This window comes from Athene noctua, chromosome 2, assembly GCF_965140245.1.
Source record: "Athene noctua chromosome 2, bAthNoc1.hap1.1, whole genome shotgun sequence".
NCBI lineage: Eukaryota > Metazoa > Chordata > Aves > Strigiformes > Strigidae > Athene > Athene noctua.
Genome location: NC_134038.1, coordinates 120,590,150 through 120,602,723, shown reverse-complemented (window position 1 = coordinate 120,602,723; position 12,574 = coordinate 120,590,150). Strand labels below are relative to the sequence as shown.

General features: G+C 38.3%; 1 protein-coding gene across 1 annotated transcript in view; it reads right to left on the bottom strand.

Annotated features, from left to right (window-relative positions):
• Positions 1-12,574, bottom strand: part of MPP7 (MAGUK p55 scaffold protein 7) — a 164,798-nt gene that overhangs the window by 7,666 nt on the left and 144,558 nt on the right. The window contains exons 12-13 of the mRNA XM_074900069.1: positions 9,130-9,300; positions 1,746-1,826 (exon numbers count right to left, since the gene is read on the bottom strand). Of these exons, the coding sequence (XP_074756170.1) occupies positions 1,746-1,826; positions 9,130-9,300 (252 nt within the window). The remainder of the gene's footprint in view (positions 1-1,745; positions 1,827-9,129; positions 9,301-12,574) is intronic.

Sequence of the window (12,574 nt, the reverse complement as noted above, 5' to 3'; positions counted from 1 at the left end):
CACAACCCTTGTGCAATACTAAGCATAGTGTTTCCCTCACTTCTGATGAACGTAAGGCTGCTCTGTATCTGGTAGGAGGCATACAAGCACATGACAGGATTGAGTTTTAAAAGCATGCAGGAAAAGCAGGAAAAAACCTACTGGACAAGTATCAGATTATCATTTTTATTAACTAGTGGAAAAATCCAATAAAATGAGGACAGCTGAATAATAAAAGGAGCAGCAGTCCATAACAATTACCCCAGCCTTGCCACTTGTTAAACTTATTAGCATATGAGACTATAAAGGGAAAGAAAGCTCACCAACCTGATTTATAAAATGTTACGTTCATTAACAACACTTGTAGCTGTGGTATGTGAAGCATGATAATAAAAAAACAGGGTGTGAATTTTATGTTTTAGTGCTTTTCATTTTCTGGTGATCAAAATCAAATTCCTTTTTCTTTCAATAGCTTTGTAGTATTTGCACTTCTTACTTTCCCTCAAGTACTAGATATAAAGGTTTTGCTTATAAATGAAATTTATTCGTGGAGTTGCCACTCATGGTTAATGAACCCATTCAAAAGTCCTATTTAACATGCTTCACATGTTACAGCATCATGTATTCTCCATCACATACGAACATACGAAACCTGCTTGCAGCAACGCAGTCTTAAATGCCATTTGATATCACGCTCTTCTTAGGTTGACACAAACAGCAACATTTCCAAGACAAGAACCCCAGTTTTCTCTCGAAGTTCTGACTTGCTGAATTTCAGGGAGATGGATTCTTTATGTGTTTGTTTTAAATTATAACCACAAATTTGGAAAAGAGAGAAGGCAGCTTGATGAATACTGGCAATTTTTAGAGAAATGTTTTTGGGCAAATGATTGCATATGCTTCAATGTGTTAAATATTTGGGAACATCTGGCTTTTTTTGTTGTTGTTTTTAATACCCAGCTGAAGCAAATATGTGCAAAGGACATGACTTGCCAACACCAAATATATTCATTTTTCTACCTGGTAAATTCATTCATACATGTACTTTATAGAATACTTCTGTACTTGCAAAAAACCTGTGACAGTATCTCCCGAATTCAGAGTGTTGTACCCATATTTTTGATGGAGCCCTACAGGAAGCACAAGTACAAGTAGAAAGCAAGCCACGGAATGAAAATCTAACTAAAACTGTCAAGTCCTCCAGATTAAAGAAACTCCAATAAAGTACTGTAGAAATTAATATAAAACAATGTTTTTCAGTGTTATACAAAGTAACACTACCTGGTGAGATAGGGAGAAAGAGAAAAAAATCCCCAAATCAACTTTTCTAAAGCTAATCAAAGGGACTTAACTAATTTATTCACAGGATTAAACTGTTTATCATCAGTCTTAATTTTTCAGCCTGTGTAACGTATAAAGACCATTTCTGTGAAAGCAAGCATTGGTAACAGAGTACATTTCACTACTTTACAGCCAAATCCAGGGTGTTCTTCTGCTGAGTTTCATTTACTAAACCTCGCTGACATCAATCATGTTAAACTTGTACTAAAAATCTACTGCAATGCCTCTGAGCCAAAATGTCCTACCAGTTTAATCAATGCTATTTAAAATACAACTGCAACAGCACTTTTAAAAATTAGAAAAGTAATTCGGATGCCAAGCATGCATTTAGAGACCCAAAGTTGAAAGTGCCTTAAGGTAATGCAATAATAAAGGATAACAATGCAAGTAGAGCATTAGGAGAATAGAAAGGTATTTTTACTTACGTGGCACTGTTACCCCGTAATGCTGGGTGTCACTGATCAGCAATTTCCGTTTAAGTTCATTCAGTCCAACCCCTACAGGACCTGAAAGAAAAAAAATGTGCTGTTTCCCAGCAGCCAGTTCTCTCTTGTCTTTGGGTATAAGTACTCTCCAAGATAAGAATATGTGGTATATAGCTATAATATTTGGAAATACCTATATGGTTCTAGCCTCTCCTAGACCACACAGCAGTGACAAATTTCAGGGGATGTAGTTGGCAGTTACACTGCTCAGACTTTATTACTGAGGAAAAATCAGTGAAAAAGTTGACAGCAAAGCTAACTTTTTTTTCTACAGCAACTACCCAGGTCGATGAGAAGTTCAACGTGAGCCAGCAATATGTGCTCGCAGCCCAGAAAGCCAACTGCATCCTGGGCTGCACCAAGAGAAGTGTGGCCAGTAGGTCAAGGAAGGTGATTCTCCCCCTCTGCTCTGGTAAGACCCCACCTGGAGTTCTGTGTCCAGATCTGGGACCCCCAATATAAGAAGCACATGGACCTGCTCAAGGAGGTCCAGAGGAGGCCAAGAAGATGATGAAGGGTCTGGAGCACCTCCCTGTGAGGGCAGGCTGAGAGAGTTGGAGTTGTTCAGCCTGGAGAAGGCTCCAGGGAGACTTTACTGTGGCCTTCCAGTACTTCATGGGGGCCTACAGGAAAGATGGGGAGGGACTCTTTGTCAGGGAGTGTAATGATGGGATGAGGGGTAACAGTTTTAAACTGAAAGAGAGTAGATTTAGATTAGATGTAAGGAAGAAATTCTTCATGGTGAGGGTGGTGAGACACTCAACAGGTTGCACAGAGAAGTTATGGATGCCCCATCCTTGGAATTGTTTAAGGCCAGGTTGGACGGGGCTTTGAGCAACCTGGTGTAGTGGAAGGTGTCCCTGCCCATGGCAGAGCTGGAACTAGATGGTCTTTAAGGTCCATTCCAATCCAAATGGATTATCCAAATGGATAGATGCACACTCAGTATGCATCTATCTCCATCCTTACCCCTACTAAAGACTCCTACACCCTAACCTGCAGCTTTCCAGCACAAAAACTTGTTTGGCTATTCATTTTGCCAGAATAACCCCAACTCACAGACTAGAGGATCCCAGCTGGCATGCACAAAGTCCCCCCCAAAGCCTCTTCACTTCCTGTGTCAGCATGGTCTTCTCCTCACTCATTCCGGCTGCTGCATCCCTTGTCTGCACCAGACTCCACTGAGGAGCACTGCTCCCACCTTCTCTCCAGGCCCTGGGAGTGCTGCTCCCTCCAGCACTGGCTGCAGACAGGAATTATGCCTGGCCTCTGTCTGGCTGTAGCTGTCACCATCCAACTTTTGACTGCGTGAGGGTGGCATCTCATGGGGAGAAGAAAGGGCAGCACTCCTCACATCATGACCCATTTGGGATGTTTGGGTTTCTTTGTTGTTGATTTTCTTTCAAACTATGTTCGTCTCCTGCCTGCTGTCTGAACTGGGCCAAAGCAAATGTTTCTTTCTTCACATGGCTGCCAAAGAGAGACCACTCTTGGAAAAAGGATGGCAGGAAGAAACAAAAACTGCATGGAATTTTTTGACCCGTCTCTTCCAGCTCCACCTGTCTACTGCTGCCCTAGAAGCTACGGAGCAGATGTTCCTCTTGGATTTCAGATTGTCCCTAACTCAGCCATTTGCCCATGGTGCTTTAGGTCTCAGTGAGGGCACACTGTCCTGTGAGGTCTCAAAGGCTCCATGAGCAATTGCTGCCTGCCCCCAGAAGCCTTCACACTCCAGCCTGCCTGGCCCCTTTTATGGTGGGGCCATGGCACTGTGTGTGTGAAGGGAGCTCAGGTCTGCGTGCTCATGTGTTTCTGACAGTTTAGTGCCTTCGTTTCTACAGAGCCAAGTCATCACGAGAACACAGAGGAGAGCGAGTCATTGGAACCGTATCCCAAATAATACAGGGAAATACATGTTGTTTTAAGGAAAATTCTTCCTCTTCTAGTAAAAGGGACACATTTATGCATAGAGTGCTTCTTAACAGAGACATTTTAGACATTAGAAATACAAAACCTAATAAACATTTTAACGAATTAGTGATATATTGGTTAATTACTAGTGAGAGTCAAAAAGCAAAGACTGATGCTTCAGCACCTTCAGGTGCCTATTTGTAAAAATTACTATCTGCCTGGTCTGAAGTTAGAAACACATAATGATGAAAAGCAAATGCTTGCTACTTTGCTGCTACCCCCAGACTATGGATCTCTGTGAAATCTTAAAGAGTTTCCGCATTTATAATTTTTATATGTTCATGTAAGTTAAACACACAACGACATTTCAAGTCCCATCTCTGACCTGCCTGTAAATGAATTTATCAGTATGTATAAATGTTTATTTAATATGGTGTACAGCAGCCTCTACTGGTGCATGCCTGCAGAGGAAAGCAATGTGTTATGTAGATAATGGCATTACTTTTGTTCTTATTTAAAAAACTCACCATTTTTCCTTTTTTAATAGTTTAGCTATTCAAGGCAAATGCAGATTTGTATAGGAAAAGTAATTAAAATTCTCAATATATCCTAGCAAAGTTGAATGAAACAATATTCAGAATAGAAGAAATTCAGAATTTAAAAATTGTATTTCTTTCAAGAAAAAAATCTTTCCCATCAAATCTACACAAATATTACTTCCTCAGTCTACATGCTGTCAAATCAACAATCTGCTTTTAGCTCTATTTATATATAAAGAATCCAGGCTTTGCTTCCTGTGACAGATGCTCTGGAAACTTAGATCAAATCTGTTTCCAGACCACAACCTCACTACCGTGGCTCCCCTTCCAGATTACCATTCAAAAATCATCTTAAAGTTTAACCACTGAAAGGTGTAGATTCTTCTTTTTCAGTGTCTTCACAGAACTCTCGTAACTGTAGCATATAGACACTGAAGGCTGATTCCTAATTAGCAATGCCATTCATGATGCTGATTTTTACACAGGATCTCCCAAATGTAATGTGTAGTTCTATTCTGAATATTCATTTTGATGCAGCACAGAAAGATGCCAGTTTCTAATATTATGAATCTGAACACAATTTGAACTCAGGAAGAGAATAAAGCATCAGGATTGAGAAGGACAATCTAGATTCTTATAGCAAAATGCCAGGCATGTGGGATCCATGACTGTATCATAGTTTTGGTCTACTATAAATCACCCCAGGCAGCAACATTTAGAGTTATGGCAACTGATTTAGAGATACTTTATTTTTAAAAGAATGTTTATGTTTCTTGCTGCTGTTGCGTCAAAACCTGCACAAATGGACTGTAGTGCCTATGTAATTTTACTGAAGGATATTTGCAAAATTAAACCATCAGTCGTTAAAACTTGCATTACATTTTGTACCAGTCAGACATGTCTGAAGAAAACTGAAAAGTCTGATGTAAGTTCAGGTCTCAGGACCCAACCAGCCATTCTTCACCCATAGATACATACTGAGCTTCTAGAAGCCTATTTGAAAGAAAAAAAAAAGAAAAAAAAAAAAAAAAAAAGAAAAAGAAAGTGATCTTTCAGAAAAGATTTTGGAGTTAGGTGACAACATCCCTGCTGGGATCATAAAGACCCTGTAGAAAACATGCCTTGACAGAGGTTCTGTGGCTCTATTACTAGTACAATTAATCACTATAATGCAATGATTGCACATGCATGTCCAACTGTAGCTCAATGAGATATGCAATAGGAAAGTAGAACCTAATTTTTTTGTGTTACAGAAAATTGTAACTAGCAGTGAGAGTGTACTTCAAGATTTGCTGTTCATTGAAGCAGGATCAGTGAGTTCATACTTGTGTTCTCATGGGCAAGGCTAGGCAATATATTACATCCTATGTCTTCATTACTGAACCATGCTGACCCACCCATGCCTTCAACCAGGAAGGTTTAATGAGGATAGAAATTCTACGTCTCTTTCTTCATTGTCCAGATAGTTTCATTGAAATAGTATGGCCATGGTAGGCCATTTTCCTGCATTACTGCTGTATATCTATTAAGTCTCTGCAAGCCACTATTGAATACATCAAAGGCAAGTCAGCAGAGGTAGAAAGCTAGGAGCTACTTCCATTTTATCCTCCTCTGCTCTGAGACAGACATGACGTCCACGTAGCTTCCTTCATGATAAAACCAAAAGTGATGGATTTTTAAAAAATGTAACTAATATAACAATAGAGAACTTTTCCAGTCTCAGATTCCTTTTCTTTGCAGTGGTGACCAGAAGGACACCATTATGGTGAGTACTGACAGCCTAATTCAGAGACTTTTAATTGTGTCACACACCAGTAATAACTGCTGCTTTGTGGTTACACACCTCTGGTCCTTGCTTCCACCATTGCCACTTAGGACAGATGCATCACCACAGGTGACCACAGCACCTGAAAGGTGTTGCATGCCTCTGGTGATAACACCGCGGGCACATAACTGCTTGCATTCTGGGAGATGCGTTCATGGTTTGTTACTGCTGACCTTGCTTTATTCTAGCACTGCCCCTTCACTTAGCTGATACTATACTGTGTACAGTTATAGTATGTGGCACATCCATTTGTCTCTTAGGAAATAAAATTTGTGTTAGTCTGGCCCTCACAATGACTGAAGCAGAAGCCTTTGTGAGCAGGATTTTTTCTCATAATTCTAGTATCTAATACTTTTCATATTAAAATGTTCTGCCTATGCCTGACAGGGCTGAAAGGTTTCATGCTTAGGATGCAGGCAATATTTGTGAGGGAAGACTTCAAGGATCTGTTGGCAGCCTAGGAACATTGAGTTACCAGAAGACGACTGGTGACATGATATTGGATAAATTTTGGTTTTAGCAGACTCATCACATTTATAACAACTAAAAGCACAGCAGAAGCATCTGTATCATTACTGCTTCAGATGATCTGTTATTTTAGCCCCAAGATATGCAGGACTTTATTCATAAACCTGCATTTGCAGACAAGGTAAAATCTTGACAAACTAATACATCTAGTTGAATTTGAGACTAGTATATATCACACTACAGGGTGCTAAAAATTACTGTGTGTGCAATTTGCATTCTGTAAATTAGACTAGGCCAATTTAAAATGAAGCCAAAAGGAATTTCCATTTCAAAGTTGTCAAACTCCCCCTAAAAAACAGCAAACCAAAGCCTAAAGAAACCTTCCAATAGTAAATTATATATTTAGGCCTAGTATAACAGAACAGACATTTAGTGCCCCCACCAATTACAGCTATAAATTAATTATCTGTCCCTTTGTTCCCTGGTACTAATATCCAAATTATATTTGACGGATTATATTGAATGCTGCTACTGGCAGACAAAAAGCTTTTTAAATGTGTTCACTTCTACTATACCTGCTTGCTTAGCTCTGCTAGTTTTTCCACATTTTGCCCAAGACATTTTTATAGTATTGGCCAGACTTAAGCTGCTCTTAATATCCAGAGAAAAACATTAGAATTACTGAAGTCTGCAATAAATTTCTGAACTGCTTTTGTTACTGAAAAAGCACACTTTCTTCATTTGATTTATTACAACAAAAATCAAATGAAATCTCTAGGTATTCCTTAGATCAGACATATGCAATTTGTTATAAAAAGTCTACTGATCACACTTTTGCACTGCACTCTGTTGATGTCACTGTAAAATCAACTCAACCATGTTATTACTTGTTGTATATAGCCTACAATCTCACAGTGATCACACTAGTAGGTGGCTGAATTCTAGTACTGGAGAGTGACAAAACTGTTTATTAAAAACTAAATTTAATGTTCCCTTGGATATGAGCAATATAAAAATACAGCTACTCAACAGTTTGTAACAGTCCTTGATAGAGCATCATATTTCTCTGCTCTGCTGCTTTCAGAATGGAGGAGACTTCACTAATGGAGCATCAGCATATGTGCTACGGCAAAAGAAACAATAAGTGATGAGTTAATGAATAACCGTTCCTACTCATTGGTAGGAACGGTTATTCATTACTCACTCATTGGTACTCCAGTGCTTCCCTTCGAAAAATATCTCCTTTTTTAGGAGACTGAAGCAATCATTTTGATTAATAATAAATGCTGTGAGGAAGCCATCACAGTGACAGATTATAGAAAAACAGAAAACTGACCAGGATGACATCTCAAGCTTTCTGCAGCTATGCTTAAATCTGTTCTTGGCCTACAGAAGTCCACTTCTCATCCACCTTTCTACTTGTCTATTTACTTATTTTAACACAGAAGATGCTTGTGTTTCTTTCCACTTATATATTCCATCTTCGCTGATCACAGGTATTTATTCTGTTCTTTTATTCTTCTTTTTTCCACATAGATATATTGATTGATCTCTAAGAGCAGAACACTGACCTGATTCTTTTGAGTTTTAGTACAGCTTGATTGCCAGGTTCAGACTAGTAACCATGGTAGCTTATTTTGCTGTCATCTCCCTTTGGTTTAACAAGGCTTTAAAGATGATCTCCTAAAGCATCTTTAGATACAAGCTGGGACATCCTGTCCAGATATGTGGATTACTAGATAGGTGAAAAACTGGATGGATGATCATGTTTAAAGGGAAGAGGTTATTTGTCTGTACTCTACTGGGTGATTCATTACAAGTGGAGATCCTCAGGTGTCTACCCTAGGACATACTCTGTTTCACACGTGGAGAGCACAGAATGGGCCCTTATCAAGTTTTCAGGTGCCAAAATGGGTGATGCAAGTGACTTGCTCAAGGCCAGGGCTTCCATTCAGAGGAACCTTAATATGCTACAGGCATGGGCTGGCAGAACTTCGTGAAGTTTGATGAGGACAAATGCAAAGTTCTGCATCCGGGATATACTAAGTCCCACAGCAGTACAGGCTAACAGAAGACTGGGCTGTATCATCAAAAGTCTAGCCCATAGATAGAGGAAAATGATTCTTTCCCTTTACTCAGCACTTGTTAGACCCTGTGAGGAATGCCTTGTCCACAATGGTCCCTGCACTACAACAAAGATGTTGATAAACTGGAGCAAAGCCAGGGGAGGGCCTCCAGGATGGTGGGGAGCTAAAGCACATACTGAGGGGATTAAACTTGTCGTTTGGACAAGAGATATCTTCAGGTGAACCCATCGGCACCCTTCTGATACCCCTTGAAAAGATGGAGGGCACCTCTTTACTGAGGTGTGAGGTGGGAAGACAAGAGAAGACATGGTGGGAAGACAGGTTCTCGGAGTTGTTGTCATCAGCAACCTGCTCTTAATTCAGTGTTAAGTTGGAGGCTGGACCAGATAACCTCCTGAGATCCCTTGCAATCTAAATGATTTAGTAGTAAACATTGTGCTAATCAGCAGTCCTCAGTTTTACCAGGTCAAAAATAAAAAAACCCACAAACTTACCAACCAAAACAACAAGCCTGTATTTGTCATTAGGTTGTCGTCTATATTTTGCAACTTCTTCATATGTTGGGATATCTGCTGTATCATACTGATCACTCTTCTTGCACTCATACATAGATTTGTTTGTTTTTTTATCTTTTCTGCTAAGGCGAAAGCTTCTTCTAAAACCAGCTGCAATAAGAACAGGATTTTTTCAAAGTAAGAAAATAAGTCTTCTCGAAACATATGAAAATAGTCTCTTCCAAACATTCGAGGATTGGTGCATGGAATAAAAAAATGTCTTATATGTTTAATAAGCCATGTCATTAGAACAATATTTTCCTGCAGTTTTTATCAGGTGCCTATTTAAACTGCAAAGTTAAGATTACCAACAAAATTGTAACAGTTGCAACGACAAGCTGTAAATTATAATTACACATATTTAGATAATTTGAGTATCTTATACATTAGTATATAAACATAAGGAAATTTATGCAATCTGGACTCTCATACCACACTTAATGCATTTCTATTAAAACACTATGGCACAGACATCAAATACAACATATGGTAGAAACACATCTGGTGGTTGAAAGGGTTAATAAGAATTAACTCTTTAAACAATTTTTTGGTGCTTAGCTCCATGCTGATAGTATAAAAAAAGTGTACAAAACCTTTCCCAAAGATGTTTAAAAGTAAAACTAAACACTGTTCGTTAAATCCAAAACACTATGAAACATAGACAATACAGTACCATATTATGGATATGTTAGCATGAAATGAAAAGGTAATATTCCTAGTAAATTTGCATTTACAATTGCATCAACAGTGTGACATCTACACCGTCTATCTATAATAGAAGACTGGAAATTTCACATAACTTTTAAGTACTCTCAAAGGAGAGAATCATAGGCATTTTCAAGCAGAATAGCATAAAAAACCTTCTACGCTCTATGTTAAAAACTAATTTACTCCTCTGTTAATAATAATCTTACAGTTTTTCAAATAAATCCTTTAAATTGCATTATATTACGTTTTACTGGTACCTCTATGACACCACTTTTGTTCTAAAAGGAACTACAGGAAAAACTGCAAAGAAGGATTGCAAAGCCGATTTCATTATTTGGGGGTAATAAAGTAAAACACAAGCTACACTTTAAATACTGGAAAAATCCCAACACCTTTTTTTTTTTTCCCCCAGAACATTTCATAGGACAGTAAACACGTGTAAACTTTTGGTGACCTCAGATTTTTCAGCAATATGTTTTCATAAACTTGTAATAGTGCTTATGTTTAGGTATTTGAAAAGTATAATAATCATATTACAATTTTTTCTTCAAAGGTAGTATCTGGCAAATTCAAGACTCAGTTCTGAAAACATTTAGAACCAGATCTGAAGCGAAATCCTACAAGGCTTAGTTACAGGCTTAGCATTTTGCACACAGTTTCACTTAGCATAACTGGGACTGGGAAGCCTGCCATAGGAAAGGCTGAGAATTGAGTTTGTTCAGTCTTGAGAAGAGGAGGCTTAGGGGAGACCTTATCACCATTTTCCAGTATTTAAAGGGTGGCTACAAAGAAGATGGAGACTCCCCTTTTATAAGGAGTCACATGGAAAAGATGAGGGGTAATGGGTACAAGTTACTCCTGGGGAGACTGACTGGACACAAGAAGAAAATTTCTCACAATGAGAAAAATCAGCCTCTGGAATAATCTCCTCATGGAAGTGGTGGATTCCCCAACATTGGATGCTTTTAAGATTCAGCTGGACAGGGTGCCGGGCCATCTTGTCTAGACAGTGCTTTTTCCATGAAAGGTTGGACCAGATGATCATTGAGATCCCTTCCAAAGTGGTATTCTATGATTCTATGATAAATCTTTGCAGAACCTGCATCATAGAGGATGTTAACCAAATTATTGATGTGAGCCCCTATACCTGTGGGCATCTACAACACATGCATGCACACAAAACGGGAAGAAAAATTTTTTTGAGAATACAGTTATGTTGACCCATTCATATTCAAAATATGAATAAGTAAAATGAAAATTGCTGGAAAAGGAGAAGAGCTAGTATCCACAGAAAAAGGCTGATGACATTTTTAAGAGCTACAGTACTGTCTAGACTGAGAGGACATGTGGTGGGATATACAAGGGACCAAAATATGAAGACATGAAAACATAATGAAATCAGCTGAGAGTTATGTTATTTTATTACTTAAAGAACAACACTAACACTGAAGTGACTGCAGTCAGAAAAGCCCTTTTGGAGTGCTGACAGCTGTTAGCTTACACACCTGAGAGAGGGCCTGGGAGTTCTTGTCTGCCCTAGGGTGAAGTCTGACATGACACAAGGATGGTTTTTTGCTACATAACTACACCTAACTGTATAGACAGTTATATAAAGAAAGGTTAAAAGTAACATTAGCAATATAAACACATGAAGTGAGTTACAAGCTTCCTGAGGCCTCATCTAAAAGGCTCTAGATTAAAAAAAGAAAAAAATCAGTTGCCCTAAAAGCAAGCTGAGAATGGTTTTGATTTTTTTTTTCTGTATAATAATTTTATGAGAATAAAAAAGGAAAAAAAGGAAAAGAAATAATAATTCTTCACCATTTGCTACTAAATGGTCTAAAGAATAAAGAACTTTTCCACAAAAAACAGAATCCACATATCTGGAAAAGGTAAAAGGAAAGGGTAGAGATATCAAATTAAGCTAAACCAACCATCTTCATTCCAGTTTGTTGTTGACCCTAAAAATGCTAAGAGCTCTGTGCCTCTGAGTAGTTGTCTCAGAGCACCATTACCTACAGCTTCTTAACCTTAGCTTAACGTCAAACTGCAGAAACTTTAGGTAAAATATTCTTTCTGCAAAATCTTCACATCAATTCAATCTCTGCTGTTAGGTTTTAATAAGACCAGTTGTAACTTGTTCCTCTTTTCTCCACCCACTTTATTCAAATTTCATTACCAAACTACCAGGTGGTGAGTTACTTAGGAATTTTCATTCTTCTTCTCTTAAAAGAGGAAATAAAAGGAGAGATTTCTTTTTAATCAAAAGGAGAAAATCTTTCAGTGCCATCTTCAGGCTGGTTTGTCCCTTGTCACTTTTACAGGCTGCATATAAAGCACCCCAAAGACTCAGATGATATGGTTCTACTGCTAACATGGGTTTCCTTGATTAAATGTGGTATTTCTGTAACTAAAACTCACTGTTAAAATGAAAATAGCAATACTATCCTGTATATTAAGAGGGTTCAACAATAAGTTCAACTAAGACTTAGATGTTACAGAAAAGCTGTTATATTAATTAAACAGAATGAACACATGAGCCAGAGAGAGTGAAGCAGATTTCCAGTATGGCTGATTTCTCCACACTGGGCTGGTGAAGACACACTGTAAAACTACTGAATGTTTAAAAAAATTAAAAGTCTGTGATCACTTTGCCATTTTAAGACTACTGTCAGTT